This window comes from Oreochromis niloticus, linkage group LG10 (assembly GCF_001858045.2).
Source record: "Oreochromis niloticus isolate F11D_XX linkage group LG10, O_niloticus_UMD_NMBU, whole genome shotgun sequence".
Classification (NCBI taxonomy): domain Eukaryota; kingdom Metazoa; phylum Chordata; class Actinopteri; order Cichliformes; family Cichlidae; genus Oreochromis; species Oreochromis niloticus.
In genome coordinates, this window is record NC_031975.2 from 5,931,694 (window position 1) to 5,951,716 (window position 20,023).

General features: G+C 39.4%; 1 protein-coding gene across 3 annotated transcripts in view; it reads right to left on the reverse strand.

The window, feature by feature from the left end:
- Window positions 1–20,023, reverse strand: part of LOC100695266 (zona pellucida-like domain-containing protein 1) — a 44,127-nt gene that overhangs the window by 21,232 nt on the left and 2,872 nt on the right. Inside the window, exons 2-7 of one of the 3 annotated variants that reach the window (XM_019355713.2) lie at window positions 15,650–15,737; window positions 15,080–15,193; window positions 14,581–14,801; window positions 12,452–12,633; window positions 8,623–8,695; window positions 8,084–8,181 (exon numbers count right to left, since the gene is read on the reverse strand). In XM_019355713.2, the coding sequence (XP_019211258.1) occupies window positions 8,084–8,181; window positions 8,623–8,695; window positions 12,452–12,633; window positions 14,581–14,801; window positions 15,080–15,193; window positions 15,650–15,671 (710 nt within the window). In that variant the 5' untranslated portion in view covers window positions 15,672–15,737. Of the gene's footprint in view, window positions 1–8,083; window positions 8,182–8,622; window positions 8,696–12,451; window positions 12,634–14,580; window positions 14,802–15,079; window positions 15,194–15,620; window positions 16,408–20,023 lie in introns of those variants that run through there. The other 2 variants (XM_025911096.1, XM_025911097.1) reach the window with 2 other exon arrangements.

Consider the following 20,023-nt stretch of genomic DNA (forward strand, 5'->3'; position numbering starts at 1 on the left):
CACCTTTCTCTGTTAATGGCCTACCTGGCCCCCTGGCAAAAGCTTTGCTAGATCCGCCCCTGCACAGTTACCAGCTGTCAGCTACACAAAAAAAGGAGCTTGCTGTTTACAGAGAGTGCGGAATTATTAGGCAAATGAGTATTTTGTCCACATCATCCTCTTCATGCATGTTGTCTTACTCCAAGCTGTATAGGCTCGAAAGCCTACTACCAATTAAGCATATTAGGTGATGTGCATCTCTGTAATGAGAAGGGGTGTGGTCTAATGACATCAACACCCTATATCAGGTGTGCATAACTATTAGGCAACTTCCTTTCCTTTGGCAAAATGGGTCAAAAGAAGGACTTGACAGGCTCAGAAAAGTCAAAAATAGTGAGATATCTTGCAGAGGGATGCAGCAGTCTTAAAATTGCAAAGCTTCTGAAGCATGATCATCGAACAATCAAGCGTTTCATTCAAAATAGTCAACAGGGTCGCAAGAAGCGTGTGGAAAAACCAAGGCGCAAAATAACTGCCCATGAACTGAGAAAAGTCAAGCGTGCAGCTGCCAAGATGCCACTTGCCACCAGTTTGGCCATATTTCAGAGCTGCAGCATCACTGGAGTGCCCAAAAGCACAAGGTGTGCAATACTCAGAGACATGGCCAAGGTAAGAAAGGCTGAAAGACGACCACCACTGAACAAGACACACAAGCTGAAACGTCAAGACTGGGCCAAGAAATATCTCAAGACTGATTTTTCTAAGGTTTTATGGACTGATGAAATGAGAGTGAGTCTTGATGGGCCAGATGGATGGGCCCGTGGGTGGATTGGTAAAGGGCAGAGAGCTCCAGTCCGACTCAGACGCCAGCAAGGTGGAGGTGGAGTACTGGTTTGGGCTGGTATCATCAAAGATGAGCTTGTGGGGCCTTTTCGGGTTGAGGATGGAGTCAAGCTCAACTCCCAGTCCTACTGCCAGTTTCTGGAAGACACCTTCTTCAAGCAGTGGTACAGGAAGAAGTCTGCATCCTTCAAGAAAAACATGATTTTCATGCAGGACAATGCTCCATCACACGCGTCCAAGTACTCCACAGCGTGGCTGGCAAGAAAGGGTATAAAAGAAGAAAAACTAATGACATGGCCTCATTGTTCACCTGATCTGAACCCCATTGAGAACCTGTGGTCCATCATCAAATGTGAGATTTACAAGGAGGCAAAACAGTACACCTCTCTGAACAGTGTCTGGGAGGCTGTGGTTGCTGCTGCACGCAATGTTGATGGTGAACAGATCAAAACACTGACAGAATCCATGGATGGCAGGCTTTTGAGTGTCCTTGCAAAGAAAGGTGGCTATATTGGTCGCTGATTTGTTTTTGCTTTGTTTTTGAATGTCAGAAATGTATATTTGTGAATGTGGAGATGTTATATTGGTTTCACTGGTAAAAATAAATAATTGAAATGGGTATATATTAGTTTTTTGTTAAGTTGCCTAATAATTATGCACAGTAATAGTCACCTGCACACACAGATATCCCCCTAAAATAGCTAAAACTAAAAACAAACTAAAAACATTCAGCTTTGATATTAATGAGTTTTTTGGGTTCATTGAGAACATGGTTGTTGTTCAGTAATAAAATTATTCCTCAAAAATACAACTTGCCTAATAATTCTGCACTCCCTGTATTTGTCTCTCAAAAACAGTTCATAACTTCCCTTTTTTCAGCTGTGGCTCCAGAAAACATCAGCTGATACTAGAAATTACAATCAAATGAATTCTAACAACAGCTGATCAAGCTTAAACGTGCTGCTGTTCTTTAGCGCGATAAACAAGAGCGAAAAGCCGATCGTTGATCAGTTTCATGAGTGAAGTTGCAACTGGCGAGAGAATGACAGGGGAGGCTTCGTAACGACAGAATAAATCGTAATGTTTTCTCTGAATGTGGGACGATTCCGTTTGTACGGCAACTCTCACGAACCAACTCTTATGAATAAAATAAAGTTCAACATCAGTAACTTACCGCGCACACAGCTGTCGTGCTAGCTAGCACACAGTACGATTGTAAAAGGTCAGCACAACGAAAATAAACTACACCTAAACTCTGTCTATATCTGACCCAAATAGAGTGCAGTTCATAACTTCTTACCTGAAATTCAGTTCACCCCTCAGCTCCTGCCTTCGCTTTCCCTGATCCACGATTGACCTCCAGGTTAGCAACCACCTTCGCTTTCCCTGATCCACGATTGACCTCCAGGTTAGCAACCACCTTCGCTTTCCCTGATCCACGATTGACCTCCAGGTTAGCAACCACCGGTCGATCGGCGGTCGCCTGCCCCGCCTCGTATGTGTGGTTCGCGGCATGTCCTTTCTGTCACACACCGGTGGATAGCTGCCCTCTGTTGTAGCTCCGGCTAGCTCCACCACCAAACAACTCAGTTATTTTTTCCACATCGACCAGCATCATCTGCCCATATGAGCGAAAAATAAGTCCAGCTAAAACACAGACTTGGCGAGCCATCGGGTGTTGCAACAAATTTTAGCCGCGTCACTATAAGCCAAGGCTGGGTGCTTTGAGGGTCGCTAGCAGCGCTAGCTAGCTATGCTAGCGGCGCTAGCTAGCCGGCTGGCTATCAGCAACACATAAGACAACTGTTGCTAATATGGGATGTCTTGATAAAACGAGCAGATATTTGAAGTTTACACACCTATATTCTCACCTGAAAATGTCTTAAAAGTTTAGTTTGTGACCTAGAAACACGAATAAAAGACATATAAAACGAAGTGGTGGCCGCCATTGTTTGACTCGGTAGAGGCTTCTGTAGAGGCGTGCTATGAATTGTGGGATATGGAGTTTTGGGCCAAGGATAGATCTTTTCGCCTGTACTACTCCGGGTATACCACTAGAGAGAGCCAAGACACCACAAATGAAGTCTGTTTCTATGGCGCCAAAAGTAGAATCTTTCTAAATTTGCACTAAAATATTAATATTTAAAAAACTATAAAAGTCATGAACACCAAAAGTCGTACCATACTAGTCCAGCTCCAGCCGCACAAAATGATCTAACATATGTAACCCTATTGTCAAAACTGTTCGGCAGAGGAGCGCGGGAAAATTTTCACTAAAATATTAATATTTCAAAAACTATAATAGTCATAAACACCAAAAGTCATAGCACACCATTCCAGATCCAGCCGCACAAAATGAGGTAACATATATGAAGCTTGTCTCAAAACTGCGGGGCGAGTTTCGCTGCAAAATTTCAGGCGGAAACTGGAGAATAATAATAATAAATCCGAGGAATAGTAATATGTGTGCCTCTTGGCATAGGCACACATAACTAGAAAAAGTTTGCACTTCCTGCGAAAATGCTGTGTGGATGCCGGAACGCTGAAGCTGTCTGCTGAAAATGACTGAAAAAGATGAAAAGCTGCAAAAAATTGTATGGCATTAAAGAAACTCAAAATTCTGCTGAAAAGAAGTGAAGAAGCAGAATTTTTTTGCTGAAAAGTGGTGAAAAGCCAAAAATTCTACTGAAAGGGGTAAAGACAGAGAAATTGTTGCTGAAAAGTGGTAAAAAAAAAAAAAAAATGTTGCCATGAGCAGGATTTGAACCTGGCCCTCGTAGTTTCAAGGCAGCTACTCATCTCACTAAGCCAAAGTCACTCTCAATGAGTAGAGCTCATTCTCACAAAGAAGAGGTGGAGAGACGGACAATTCTGCTGAAATGAGCAGTAGCTGCAGAAAATTGTGCTGATAAGAGGAGAAAAGGCTGAAAATTTTGCAAAAAAGAGGTGAGTTAGCAGAGTTTTTGCTGAAAAGAGGTAAAGAAGCAGAAAGTTGCGCTGAAAAGAGATGAATTAGCAGAATTTCTGCTCAAAAGAGGTTTTTCTGAAAACAGCTGAGATTTGTGCTAATAAGAGGTGAAAAGGCTGAAAATTTTGCAGAAGAGGTGAATAAGCAGAATTTGGGCTGAAACAAGGTGAAAATTCAGAAAATTCTGCTGAAAAGAGTTCTGCAGAATCAGTAGAATTTCTGCTGAAAAGAGGCAGAACAACCTGGTTCTGCTCAAATTCACCAATCAGAGGTACTGCTTCTGTCTGCTTCATCAAGCTGTGTACAAAGTAGAATTTGGGCTGAATAGAGGTGAACATTCTGGAAATTCGGCTGAAAAGAGGTGAATGAGCAGAATTTCTGCAGAAAAGACGGAAAGAAGCAGAACGTTGCGTTGAAAAGAGGTGAATGAGCAGAACTTCTGCTGAAAAGAGTTTTTTTCTGAAAACAGCAGAAAAAACTGAAAATTTTGCTAAAAGGGGTGAAAAAACTGAAATTTGTGTTGGAAAGATTTAAAAAAGTTTAACTGTTAGCTGAAAGAAATGTTATCAGCACAGAACAACCTGGTTCTGCTCAATTTCAGTCCACCAATCAGAGGTACTGCTTCTGTCTGCTTCATCAGGCTGTGTACTTGTATGTATTTCTGCCATGGAGCGTTAACAAGAATCTGAGGTCCATACTAGAAAAGCTGCTAAAATCCTAAAACTTTGCAGAATTGTAATAAATTAGCAATATAAATTACAGGTCTGTGATGTGTATCAATTTGTAGTGAAAAAAGAATGTTGAACAAGGTGGGATTGAACCCACGACCTTTGGGCTGTAGAGCCGTGTCATTACTGATTGTGCCACCTGGAAAGGGGAGGGACGCCTGGAAAACAGATTGATGAGCAGTCAGAAAGAGATCGCAGTGAGAGGCGAAAAACGTTGTTTTTCGGTGTTACAAAACGACGTGTAACTCGAAAACTAGGTAGGATAGAAGCATAATTCTTGTACTGGGTGAATCAGCAGACTTTGGTGAACTTTCACTGTGATTTTCATTGCTCTTTGTACCTCCGTCGCAGAGATATGACGAGAGAAGAAACGGCTTCATTTTTGGAGTTTGAAAACTGAGAGGAGGACAGATTTCCACCCCTCAAACAAACGTAATTCATTGCTCAATGGTAAGATAATTGTAAAAACTGCTTCCACTGTGAGTGTCAGCAGTGTCTGAAGATATATTTGCACAAGCCTCATGTCCTAACTTTGCTTTGTTAAAGAGATATGATGATTTGAAAATGCCTCTCATTAGAGAAATCCAGCGGTGATTTTAAACAAGCTCTCCATTGACTTCCTATGGAGAGTTTTAAGACTTTGTGTTGCTCTGAGGAGATTTGTAAAAAATCTATAAGTCCCACAACAATGATAGTGACATTTTCTGAAAGCCTGCAGAAATACCTACGTTTTGATGTATAATTTGTGGGAGTTGAGTGGAAATTGAGCGAGTAGCAAGAAGTTGTTCAGACATGAAGAGAAAATTCCAAATGGACGAGTGTACACTCTGAGTTAATTGCATAGCAACCATAACAACGCATGTATTTTCTGAAAAATCACAATTTTGCAACTGAAAACTTAAAGAGGGATAAGATTAAAACGGTAGAAGGTCTGAAAAAGCTGAATCATACAGGAATAGCCCAATGTGTTGAGAACATTTTAAAGTTTGAATGGAGTTTCTAGGTGAAAGTATGAGGAAGTAGTTAAGTTTCAAAAACAAGCAAGTTTTAGCAGAATTGTGGAAGTTTTCCATTCATTTCAATGGGACAAAAAAAAAGGAAAAAAGTGTAATACTTTAAAAAGTATAATAGTAATAAACACCAAAAGATATGGCTGGAATTAGCAGAAATAGCAGAAAAGTTTAGAGTTTGAACGGAGAAAATCGGCTGAAAACTGAGGGAGTAGTTAAGTGCCGAAAAACGGGGGAGCAACTTGAAGAATAAAGTTTAAAGAGAAACAGGAACTCAATAGTGTGGATGCCTTTGAGGGCATCCACACAATAAAGTTTAAAGAGAAACAGGAACTCAATAGTGTGGATGCCTTTGAGGGCATCCACACAATAAAGTTTAAAGAGAAACAGGAACTCAATAGAGTGGATGCCTGAGGCATCCACACAATAAAGAATAAAGAGAAACAGGAACTCAATAGTGTGGATGTCTTGAGGCATCCACACAAAGAATAAAGAGAAACAGGAAAACAATAGTGTGGATGTCTTGAGGCATCCACACAAAGAAGAAAGAGAAACAGGAAAACAATAGTGTGGATGCTTACAGCATCCACACAATAATAAAGAACAAAGAGAAACAGGAACTCAATAGTGTGGAAGCCCTTTGAAGGCATCCACACAATAAAGAGAAACAGGAACTCAATAGTGTGGATGCCCTCAATAATCCGACGAATAGTAATAAGTGTGCCTCTTGGCATAGGCACACTTAATAAATCCGACGAATAACAATAAGTGTGCCTCTTGGCATAGGCACACTTAATAATAAATCCGACGAACAGTAATAAGTGTGCCTCTTGGCATAGGCACACTTAATAAAGCCGACGAATAACAATAAGTGTGCCTCTTGGCAGAGGCACACCTAATAAAGAATAAAGAGAAATAGGAACTCAATAGTGTGAATACCCTTTAAGGCATTCACACAATTATCAGTTTGCCAGGCTCCCCTTTGTTTTACAAGAAAAATGGTCGCCCCCCCCCCCTCCCCCGCACAAACACATAGTAAACAATTAAGCAAATACAAGTAAACGGCAATAAATTACAGGTAGTAATAAAATATACTACTAACTCTTTTATGCTACGTCCACACCTACACGGGTATTTTTGAAAACGCAGCTGTTTCTATGCATTTGGGCCTTTCGTCAACACATAGACGGCGTTGCGATTCACCGAAAACGGAGATTATTTAAGTTATATAAGATTATATAAATTTATGTGTGGATGAGGAATACAGAGTTCGTCACGCAACGACAAAGGTGTGCCTCTTTTCACGTCACGCTGTGCGCCACATTATTGTTTACATGAGATGAATTGCAGAATGGCAGATAGAGACAAAATACTGTTACTGTTAATCTGACTATCTTCAGGTTTTACACGCTTACATATACACACGCAGTTACTGTCCCTCCATTTAGAAAGGCAGAGGCGTCACGGTGTAATTATTTTACGTGTAGTTGTTTTTTTTCCTCTGTAATAATATTCAACATTGCTATCAATACATTTTTCAAAAAATGCCTCTCTGTGCAAAATGGGTTCAAAAACAAAAACAGCTGGATACTGTTAGTCCGTGATTTGAACCGGGGGAACAAATGACGGCAGGATCAGCCTGATATTATTTGTATCCCACTGTAACTTTACTGCATAATGAGCTAACATGTCCAAAATGTCAGGAGTAGTTATTACAAGAAGTGTTTGTGAACTAAAAATGAACATTGTTGGATACTGTTTGGCCGTGATTTGGAGAGCCCAGCGCGTGCTCCCGACGCAGGGAAAACTATTTGCAGGGGAGACCTACCTTGGGACTTGTGCAGGTGAAGCCAAAGGGAAGATATGCTTCACCATATTTTCTAGTCTTTGGCTTGGAAGGAAGTTGGTTTGGAAACATATTTGGCGATGCTTCATCTCCTGCTTTGCGTTTGTGTGGGAGCCCCGTCAAAAACCTGTCAATTATCCTAGCAGTGTCCAAGTGTTCTTTTTTTTTTCTTTTCATACCGCGCCCCCCCTGCAATGGCTCTGCGCCCCCCCTAGGGGGCGGGCCCCACACTTTGGGAACCTCTGAGTTAACCCAACATGTTTGTGTGTGTGTGTGTGTGTGTGTGTGTGTGTGTGTCATGTATCTCATCTGATGACAGAAGCTAAGCAGAGGTAGGCCTTGTTAGTACTCTGATATGAGAACGCTTAAGAATACTAGGCAATTTAAGCTGGACGTCTGTTGCTCAGAAGGTAGAGAAGGTCATCTACCAATCAGAAGGCAGAACACTGAACCCCAAGTTGCTCTCCAATACATTTATTGAAGTGTGAACATTAGATGGTGAATGAGGCTTGTTGTATAAAGTGGTTTGAGCGCTAAACTAGAAAAGTACTATATAAGAATCAGTTCATTTACAATAGATAATGTTGATGTATTATTTTAACATATTCAGTGCTTTTATGCACAGATGAAAGTCATCATGTATCATAGTTTGATGAGTATCCGTGTGGGTGGCATATTTAGGCTGAAAGGCTACATTGTGACTGAATACCTTCTATCCAGATTAGTGGCTTTTACAGCTGCAAATATGCGTGTCTTCAGGGTCAGTCCTGCCATTGGGATGGACAACTGCTGAATATATGATGAGTCCTGTATAAAAAGCAAATTGTCATTTAAGCATAGATGTCATATTTCATGGCTCTCCTCTTCCACCCAACTGACAATGATTTATTTGCTTATTAGACATTTATTTTCTAAATAATTCGATGTAGCCCTAGTGTTTAATTCAAGTGGATTTAGGGTAAGAGTAAGAGCAATTTTAGTATACGTTTGTATAATTACAGTATTAGCAATAATTTGCTTTTTACATTAACTGTATAACAAGAATTTCTGTGAATCTGGCATCATCCTTCTTTTGTACATGGACAATTGATGCATACATCTGTAAGAGGTAGAGATCAACTTTACATAGATGCAGAGTTTCTTTATGTTCACTTTATCCATACAAATGTGGCTTTATCTCTGGTGCAACAGACTAAGATCACCTGTACAACACAAATAAACATTTATAACTCACTGTTGTGAACTTACATTATAAAGCAGGAGATTCAACGTGCTAATGAAAGTGCCATTGCTTTCCTTCACTGAGATTGCAGCTGATGACCTTCAGTCAAGATAAAGGAAAAAAGAAGTAAGTACCTAAAACATTATGAAAGTTAACAGTAATTAAGGTAGCATCAGTATTTTAAAAATACATTTTTATATTAAAATTTACATAACATTGAGGAATCCTTCTCTTTAAAACCATGCCTATACATCACTCTTTCAGGTTAATATATACACTTTCCTGACCAAACATTTCCAGTATCTCCTTTTAGAGGTTAATATATGTAATCTGAATTGGACTTTTTTTCTAGTTGTGGGGCTGAGAACTTAAAATCTGGAAATATGTAACAAACTGTGTTTGGGTTGTATTTCATGAAAACAACAACAACAACAAATTCTGTTGTATTGTGTGGAACTTAATAACTTATTATTAAATTTCATTATTATTATTATTATTATTATTTTGTGTGCCTATGCCAAGAGGCACACATATTACTATTCGTCGGATTTATTATTAATATTATTCTTCAGTTTCCGCCTGAAATTTTGCAGTGAATCTCGCCCCGCAGTTTTGAGACAAGCTTCATATATGTTACCTCATTTTGTGCGGCTGGATCAGGAATGATGTGCTATGACTTTTGGTGTTTATGACTATTATAGTTTTTTAAATATTAATATTTTAGTGAAAATTTTCCCGCGCTTCTCTGCCGAACAGTTTTGACAATAGGGTTACATATGTTAGATCATTTTGTGCGGCTGGAGCTGGACTAGTATGGTATACACTTTTGGTGTTCATGACTTTTATACTTTTTGAAATATTTTGATTTTAGTGCAAATTTAGGCCAATTTCCATAGAAACAGACTTTATTTGTGGTGGGTTGGCTCTCTCTAGTGGTATACCGGGAGTAGTACGGCCGAAAATCTGTATGCTTGTTTTTAAACTCAATATCCCATAATCCATAGCACGCCTCTGCCGAGTTAAACAATGGCGGCCACCACTTCGTTTTATATGTCTTTTATTAGTGTTTCTAGGTCACAAAATAAACTTTTAAGATATTTTCAGGCGAGAATGTAGGTGTGTAAACTTCAAATATCTGCTTGTTTTATCAAGACATCCCATATTAGCGACAGTGCTCTGACGACCTCGGTCCTGCCTGACAGCTAGCCGGCTACCTAGCTAGCTGCCGCACTTGGCTGCAAATGGACAGTGAGGGGACTCTCTCTCTCCTTTCACCTCCCCGGTCTCTCGCAAATGCTCGCACAGAATCGGAGTTACAGCTGGATGTGGAAAAAATAACTGAGTTGTTTGGTGGTGCTATAATGCGGAGCTACAACAGTGGGCAGCTATCCACCGGTGTATGACAGAAAGGACATGCCGCGAACGAGACATACGAGGCGCGGCAGGCGACCGCCGATCGACCGGTGTTTGCTAACGCAGAGGTCAATCGTGGATCAGGGAAAGCGAAGGCAGGAGCGTGGGGTGAACTGAATTTCAGGTAAGAAGTTATGACCTGCACTCTATCTGGGTCAGATATAAACCGAGTTTAGGTGTAGTTTATTTAGCAACAGTTCTCTTACGTGTTGCTGATAGCCGGCTAGCTAGCTAGCGCCGCTAGCATAGTTAGCTAGCGCCGCTAGCGACCCTTCGTGAAAAAGCACCCAGGCTTGGCTTATATTGAGGCGGGTGAAACTCGTGTCAGCACCCGGTCGCTCGCCGACAGTATGTGTTTTAGCTGGACTTATTTTTCGTTTATATGGGCCGATGATGCTGGAAACCGAAGGCAGGAGCGTGAGGTGAACTGAATTTCAGGTAAGAAGTTATGAACTGCACTCTATTTGGGTCAGATATAAACCGAGTTTAGGTGTAATTTATTTTCGTTGACCTTTTACAATCGTACTGCCACGGGAGTTTATATACAGCTGTGTGCGCACTAAGTTACTGACGTTGGACTTTATTTTATTCATTAGGGTTAGTTCATAGAGTTGCCGTGCCGTACAAACGGAATCGTCCCACATTCAGAGAAAACATTATGATTTATTCTGTCGTTACGAAGCCTCCCCTGTCATTCTCTCGCGTGTTGAAACGTCAATCATGATGAAACTGATCAATGATCGGCTGTTCGCTCTTATTTATCGCGCTAAACAACAGCAGCACCTTTAAGCTTGATCAGCTGTTGTTAGAATTCTTTTGATTTTAATTTCTAGTATCAGCTGATGTTTGCTGGAGCATGAAGATGAAATCAGGAGATGTCCTTACTGAATCATCAGAGCTGAACTGGTGATGGAGAAACAGGTTTACACTTTAGGTGACATGAATGAGTTGAAGGGAAGTTATGAGTTGTTTCTGAGAGAGACCAAGCTCCTTTTTTGTGTAGCTGACAGCTGGTAACTGTGCAGGGGCGGATCTAGCAAAGCTTTTGGGGGGGGGCTAGGGCATTAACAGAGAAAGGTGGACACAAAGATATACTTTTCTTTCTTACTCTCATATAAAATATTTAGCTTTTATTAAATAGTTATCTGAATCTCACAACCAAAGTTTGTATAATAATACACAAGATTGGCTGTAGACCATTGTTCATAATTCAGAACACTGTGTAAAAATAACAAAAAACAAAAAGTGAATGCATGTGTGAAAAGTGGTCCATAATGTAATGCTTCAAAGCGTGTTCATGCAAACATTGTCGGGTCTGCCGTGGTAGGGCTGTGCGATATGACCAAAATCTCATATCCCGATATTAAGACATCTATCGTCAGATAACGATATAAAACCACAAAAATGTAACATTTTCTGTAAATTCTGTGAATCTCGGGCAGCTCGACTTGCGTGAAGTGTTTCCAGCTGGGCGTCGCGTACCTGGAGTCGAGTGTTTTAACTGATGCATGAAACGATACATTTTTAGACATAAGTTGTTACGGCCGCAGTTTTCTTTGTGAGTATTTATTACACAGCGTGCTGCGGGGAAAACCCTGTTCTAACGTTTGAGGCTAACGTTTATTTTTTAGCACCTGGCAGCTCTTTTTTGCTTCTCATCTGTAAATACTCTGCATCTTTCACGTGATTCAGTTTATTTGGAAAAGTCTCAACAGGATCTTGAGCTTTATTGTGAAAGGTTTATGTGGAAAATAAACAAGCGGACACGAGGTGGTTTTACCATCGTTGTTGCTAACGACAACGCATAAAAACAAGCGCTTGTCCGTCTGTAGTGTGGTTATATTAAATATAAGAGAAAGAGAGAACTTTAGGAAATTAATATATCAAAATAATGAAAAAATATTGCCGTAAACAGTTTATTTTGCGACACCACGAAACAAACGATAGCGTAAAATGAAACGATAGACGTTTTTCTATCGTCATCCGATATGTATCGTTATATCGAACAGCCCTATGCCGTGGTACAATGGGACTTCTGCTCATGAACCTGTGTGCACAGCGTCTGCAAATCGGCGCTGTACGAAGTAACTTCATCTTTACACAAAACTGTAAGCTGTCATCTGTGAAGCGTGAGCGGTGTTTGTTTTTACCATAGTTCATGGTGGAGAATGGCTGCTCTTCTGAGTTTTGCTCTCTGTAGCCGTATGAATGGCAAACTACAGTGATTAGCAGCGGCATAGGCACACTTAAAATTTCTTCTGAAATTTTCGCTTTCTAGTTATTATTATTATTGTTGTTGTTGTTGTTGTTATTTATTGTTGTTATTAACTTATTATTAAACTGCTTCTTTCTATTTTGTCTGCCAATTGACATAATGATTGAAACTTACATGTATATAGAATCACGGTATCAAACAAGCTTAAAGGTGTGAGTGAGACTTACGAGGCCAGCTGTGTGTTGTTGACTAGGTATTCCAATGGGTAGCTGCAGCTAAACTTATACAATAGACCTGGCAAGTAGCTGATGATAGTTGGAGGGTCTGGTGTATCAATATACCCTGATATGTTTCCAATCTGCACCAGGGACAGGTTCCCATAAGCATTGGGTCCTTGAGCAGTTGACACCTGTAAGCAACACCAGTGTGAGTAAAATTCCTGCTCCAGCTCTTTTAGTAAGATAAGAAGGGTTGGACATCGTACAGGATAAAAAAAAAGTTCTCAAGATCAAGAAAAGGCTGATTGAAGTATGCATATACAGAGCTCTAGACTAACTTTTTGACATGGGCGCACCGGTACGCCTAACTTTAAAAATTTAGATGTACCGGCACAAAAGTTAGGCGCACTCAAATTTTTCAACTGCATCGCTTAACACCGCAGTTTTACATGTGCACTTTCTTTGGGGGGAAGTCCATACAGACAATATTCATTTCTAGATTATTAACTAACAAACTTGTGCTTAAAGTGCTTTGTCAATATTGTAGAAAATGTTAAACTTAATCATCATCTTGGCCTCCTCTGACGACCTGTTTGCTGCTGCCTGCTGCTGAAAGGCAGTGGGGAGAGGGGACAGTTGGGCCATGCATTTATTGCAGCATATAATGTGTTTTCTGGATACACTGCTGTTTTTTCAGCATTCAAAGATTGATGGCACCGTGTCAGAGCTGGCTATGAATTTCAGACGGATCAGTCCTTAACTTAACACAAAAGTTATCAATAGTTCTTTTCATCTTTTCTTATTACCCACAACTACGTCCACTTCTGTCGGGCCTAGGCTGCTCACTAGGGCTGGGTATCATCACTGATTTCTATAATCCATTCGATTCCGGTTCTCAAAGTCCTGATTCGATTCAATTTAGCCTCAGACAGTCAGAAATATTATAATTCTGATCATTTATCAGTACTGATACACATGAGACTTCATCAGAATTGTGAACATCACAGCAGATGCCTTTGTGTGAAAGTAACTGAGAATAAAACACAGAAAAACATGAAGGAGATTTTCCTGGTCTGGCGTTTTATAGCAGATAACCTTAAAAATGTTCTGCAATTTTGCATAATTTTAAGAAGTTTAAATTTCTTTCAGTATTGAACAGCAGAAATTAGGCTTTCTTGTCCGAGGTCATTTAAGTGAAAAAAAGAAAAAGAAAAGAAAAAGACAGCGGACAGCGCTGTAAACAACGGTAGACTGGTGGGTAATAAGCGAATGAATTTTGCAAAAAACAGAGATTTGAGATGGGAAACTATTCTTGAAGTACACACACAGAGAGAGAGAGAGCTGTGCATGAAGTGTGATTTTTATCGTGGTGGAAGCAAAACAGCAAAAGTAAGAGGGAATTCATGACGACATTGATCAAATGTGAAGCGTAGTTTGCTGCTTCTTTTGCTGCTGGCTCGGCGAATTTTGGTTGGAGAGACAAAACCTGCAGCTCAGAATCAGCGCAAAAAAGACGGAAACACAGCGCGGACCCGATCAGAATCGCTAAGCTCCGACAGCGTGTCCGTGTTCGGGCCGTGGGGTGAGAAAGCCGAGAAAGACAAAGCTGATTCTGATGCGTCGGGTCCGCTCTGTGTTTACGTCTTTGTGTGGAATCCGTTAATGAATTGATATGGCTTTATTCAAGCTACTCACCTCTCTCTTCCACCTGCACTTTCAACTGGACCACGGCCAATCAGAGAGGTCCCCCCCCGACTATCTCTGATTGGTTTAGTCCACGATAGGGGCATAATGTGTGTCTGTTGTTGACCACACGGAGAGTTGCAGAGAATTTTTTTTTTTTGTTACCCGAAAATATTTGGTCGCACCGGTGCAACCAAATATTTTTTTTTAGTCGCACCACTGAAAAATTTGGTCGCATTTGCGACCAAATTGGTCGCACTCTAGAGCCCTGATATATATATATATATATATATATATATATATATATATATATATATATATACATGTATATGTTTAATTTGTATTTTATTTACTTAAAAGCTTGGTCTTAATTATCTTAACAGCTACAGTAGGTGCTATATTTCAACACTGGCTATGTAGTAGCAGTTAATACAAAAAGAAAAAGTTTTTCTTACCACCAAAGAATTACCACAGGATTCAAGTGTTGCTAGGCTGATGCTAAAGATTACAACAGTAGGGAAGGTGTTGTTATTGATAAAGCCTCTGCAGTGGGCGTCTCCATGGCGACCATTAAGGGCTAGGTCGGTGTCAGTGTAGCCAGAGAAGAGAACAGGGCAAAAATTGATCTTGAGGGTAATGGTCTGGACCCCACAGTATACACTGATATCTCTCTCAGCTGGAAAAGAAGCCAAAAAATCTAATGTACATAAATATGTACATAAATTGTATATTTTACAAATAGTACATTTTCCCCCAAAAAAGAAAGATTTAACTTCTGGGATTACAGTCTGTAACATTCAGTTTTGTATGTCATAATACTGGTGTCCAAAAAACGTATCATCTCATCTTTGGAACATGTAGGTAGTCCAAAAGAAAAATTTTTTTTCACATTTTTAGAACGTTAACATAATTTCTATTCAGTAATTCACAAAACAAAAGTCTTTAAGTCCTCACCAGGGAAGCGGCTGTGAAAATTTGCATCACAGTTGTATCCATTGAATTGAGCTCCAACTGAAAAGGCCTTACTAGACATTAAAAAAATGACAATTATATGTTCCATTTCAGCACCTGAAACAGATCAATAATGTAATGTGAATAATCCAGTCAATGCCATTTGTTTTATATTGTGGAGTCTTTACCTTACAATATAAAGTGCACTGAGGCAACTGTTGTTGTGATTTGCCACTATATAAATAAAACTTCATTTTTCACTTCAGAAAATACAACGTCTCATGTAGGAAGACAGAAAGTAAAATCTGTTTTACATGCACTAATGTCAGGAGGGAAGATTAACAGTTTTCCTTAAGTTGAACATTTTTTTATATTCCTACCAAATACAATCAAAACACTGAGCACCCACAGCTTTGGCAAGTTATAAGAAACTGATACAGTTTTAAATGAGGCCTCAGTGACAATTACAATGATTGAAAGTCCTCTGGAAACTGCTAAATTAAAACTAGTTTGTAGCAGATTATGTAGTTAATAAAACCCTCACCTTGTTCTGTGAGAGGGAGAACTACTCACCCTGGTTCCTGGCAGCCAGCATGTGAGCGGTTCTCCATAAGCTTGGGACAGACGATGGAGTGGTCTGCACAGCATCCCTACCTGACAACTAGAAACAGAACTCATGAGCAGGAGGGAAAAAGGGACCATACACATAACAGATTCATTATTTGAACGTGTCAACAAAAAGGGTTGTCTGGATTGAACATGGGAAAGTCCATCAAAACTGAATGTGTTATACAAATCCTTTCACATCCACAGAAATATGAGCAGGTTTTGAAGTTTCCCACTCATATCCTTTCGGCCCAATCTGGCTCTGTCACTGCTCACAAATGGTTTGACGCTGCATGAGGTCCAAGAGCTGTGGGGGGTGGCGGGGGGTGGGGAGTGTTGAATTATCTTTTCATCGCTTCAGTGGCCTTGGCCTGCTGACTGAGCCATTCCTTTCTCTCTAGGCCAGTCAGGGAGTGCAAAGCCCACTGTGCGGGCCTTTGGCCCAGGGAATCCATGCTTTTTCATTCTTTGTCTGCTGCAGTTCTCAGTCAACACAACAGCAGGCAATCTGCTAGGTGGGGCTGCAAGCTGCCTGTGACTGCATACCTGATCCCAAATTTTGATTCCTGCACTGTACAATGTAATTCTAGCTGTTTGATATTTCAACATATTATTCTATATCAGTTTGACGATAGATGACTGAAGTTGTTGTTATAACATAGAATTACAAGTTAAAAACGTCCCAATTACACCAAAAAAAGCTAACTTGAAAACTCATGTCCAGCTAAATCAGCAACTTATGTGAACTTGACAATGTGGGTAAGTTGAGCACAGCAGGATTCAAAACTGTCCCACGTGACTGCTATCGAGGTGCATCATGGGGAATTGGCGGTTAACGACATGCTCACTTTACTTGGACGTTTTCTAATCGTCTTCTTTGGAATATGCTTTCAAGGTGAGTAACATTGGTTATAACTATAAGGAAAGAGAGCTACAAAAGTTGGAACATGTTTTGAATTTATGGCATGACGTGGGTTTTCTCTTTTACCGAAATGTTTGCTTTAGCTAATGTAACTTTAGCCAACAAGGTCCAGCTTGTGTGTCATGACCAAACTTGACCTAATAAACTGACATATGGCCTTTTTTATGGGTTTAATGTGGCACTGACCAAATCACAAGTATTGTGCCGCTAGCTTTAAGGTTGTGCACTCAACCACTGTTGCGATATTAGCAAGCTAACTCAGCTAATTAATAAAGCTTATTTGATATTGTCTCTGTGCTTGTAAATTTCTTTCAAGTTCACAGGCTGTTGTATTTTGGTGGAAGTTCATTTTGGCAATATTTCCAATAACTGACTGGGTTCAAAAAGAACTTTTTGGCAGGACTCCGATGCTTGTTGTCATCTGTTTACCCCTATGTAATCACTTAAGTTGTTATTAACTGCTGCATGCTAAGCTGCAAGAGTGCACTGAGGATTGAGACAAAATATGGTCTACAAACCAGCATTATATTAGTTTTTATCAGATACTCCTCCAGTGTGCTTATTTTTTGCTTTAATTATATTGTGCAGTTATTTGTTACCCTGAAATGCTTTATGCTTAACAACAGCTCACTATTTTGACTTATTTTTGAACTCTTGTGATCAGTATGACTAGATTGTGTGAGTTTCCATACTAAAAGAGCTGTAGTGATAAAATAATTGGCATAAGAGACACTGATTTTTGGCATGGTATACTGCAGAAGTTTTTTTTTTTTTTTTTGCATAATTTACCTTTTAATTAAACTGCATTCTCTGTATTGTAACAAAACTAACATTGTTTATATGTCAGAAAATTAGCAAACATGAATAAATGGCAAAAACAATATAATTATAACATATATTTTTAATTTACTTATTTTAGGTCTGTGAAGCAAAACTTGATGCTGGGGATATATTTTTGTCAGTGGAGTCAAATGGTAAGTTACAATTTGTGCATTTTGTCATACTGGAAACACCACAGATTATATTGTAACTTAATAGCTCTGTAGAACAAATGATATAAAGATTGTAGTGTCAGGGTACTTCTTAAGAAGTAATATTGCACTATTGATGATCGCATGCAGGTGGCATAAACTAAATATTCAGACGTGCTACCAACAAATGATTCATTAACAAAAGCAATGGAGCAGACTGTTTAGGTTCTTGTGGTTGTAATAACATCCATAACTGCAGGTTTGTCATTAATTTATTTTCACAGGTCTAGATGATCTGACTTTGTCATTAAAATGAGGTGGACTTGCAAACTTTGCACTCTTTTGGGTAAATTGCTGTCCAATACATATACACAGAATGTGCACAGTATTTCAGATCTAAAAAGGGAGTATGTAATGGACTTGCTGGCTTTAATGTAAAAAGCCTGTTGTGTAACTTTAATGAGGCAGTTGGACTAAAACAGTATTGCTCATCAAGGTAAACATCTGAGGAATAAGGAAATTGTTACTTGTCCTTTTACTCAGTGTTCTTTTAATCACACATTTACTAAAGTTTTACATCACATAAGTCATTTTCACAATCATTCTACTTTAAAAGATTTCGAGACAGAGCTTATTGTTCTCTGAACTTCCTTGTTCGCTGAACGGCAGGTAAAGTGCATCTTTTTGTTTGTTTGCTTTTGTGTGTTTGTGTTTTCTCTAATGGGCCTCAGATGACGGTTTGCTTAAATTTGGGTCTCAAAGAATCTTTTTTTTTATTCTGCCTGTACTCCCCACCCCTCTTCCTCTATTGCTCAGGTTGAAGCAGAATTTGCCCGTCTTACATCTGTTGACCTGAAAGGGTTCCTTTTTGCTGTGCTTGACCATTATGGAGAGGTTCGTGGAGCTGTAGAAAATCAAGAGCGGCATAGGAGGGCTAACTAGGCTCATAAGATGCTTCGGTGATGATGTAAGTGTTCAACTGCGAAATCTAATCCTTTGTTTAAGTTTTAGGTTATCCAGTTCAACTGATGAACTCATTGAAAGAAAGCTGATAAGTAAAGTCTGTCATCATATTTCACAACTGGACATTTAGTGTGGTAACTTTTACAGAATCTGTGTATATTGGTGGTAGGTTGGATATCATATTCTACTTGAATGTCCTGATAAGCCTGATTCAAAATCTCCAATGATAATCACATATTGATGGAATTATGTATCAAAAAGCTGTGAATTTGGAGCTGTCTACATGCTTTATAAACACTGTTTAAAAAATGTTTTGTTTTTGTTTTTGACTTCTTTGACCAGAGCCCTACACAAAGGAAGAGGACAGAGGACCTCATTTTCTAAAGGAAGATCCCTCACACACTTTCAAGACTGTGAAGGTTAGCATTGTTTCTTTTAGTAAATTTAATAATGACAGCACCACAGTGGATTTTAAATGAAACATGTGGCATCTATGAAACAATAGATGCCACATGATAACATGTGTACTTTTTCCTCACCAAATGTATTATTACAAGATCTTTGACACTGGATTTGGTCTAGGTTTCAGAGAAACTAACTGGCAAGCTAGCATTGATATTATTAGTGTCTTGTGTTTATTCATGTCTTCACCAGGGTCTTTGACATTTCGCTGCTGTACTGTTCACTTCAGCTTTACGTTTGATTTCTCACATTGTATATTGTAATGGCAGAGATATTAGGATATTTAAGGGCCTGCAGTGGCTGCTACAGCTGTGGGGGGCAATACTTTGGTGAAATGTCCTGGACCCTGGAAAAGAGACTGTGTAGACTGGGTAAGCAATTAAAGGTTACTGGCCCAGAGTCATTGGGCAGCTGGGTAAAGGTGGATGTTGATATTCAGTGCCAATTATGCAACCTGTTCAGCCATGTCTATATGCTCTTTTTTCATGCTGTTAATATAGGGGGAAAAATAAACTTTAATCAATAAACTGATTAAAGAAGCATTGTCTATGGAGCCACAATCTGATCCTGTAGTGTAGCTGCAGTTTGCACATTTCATGTATTCTCAGCCAGATTTGGTTTAGAGCACAGCCAATATTTAGCATAAGTAAATTTAAATTTAAAATGTTGTTTGCATTCTGCAATTGAAGACATGCTCAGTTATTTATGAACATGATCTTTGTTTAAAGCAAAAAATGGATTTGTAACATGGGGGTGCATATCTCATTCTGAAAAAACTTTAACAACTAATAAGTGTTACCCAAAGCCAATCACCATCATAAAGGCATCAGTATTGCTCTTCTTTGTAAAGACATCAATTCTTAAACACAAGGGATATTGTGTAATTGTAATTGTGTAATTTTATTTTATTTTTTTGTCTTTGAACCCTTTTATAGCCGACAGGTATTGAAGACACGTTTTCTAAGAGGATGAAAGTTGGTTGGCATTGTGATGGTGAAAGAAGAAGACATCATCGATGTGTTG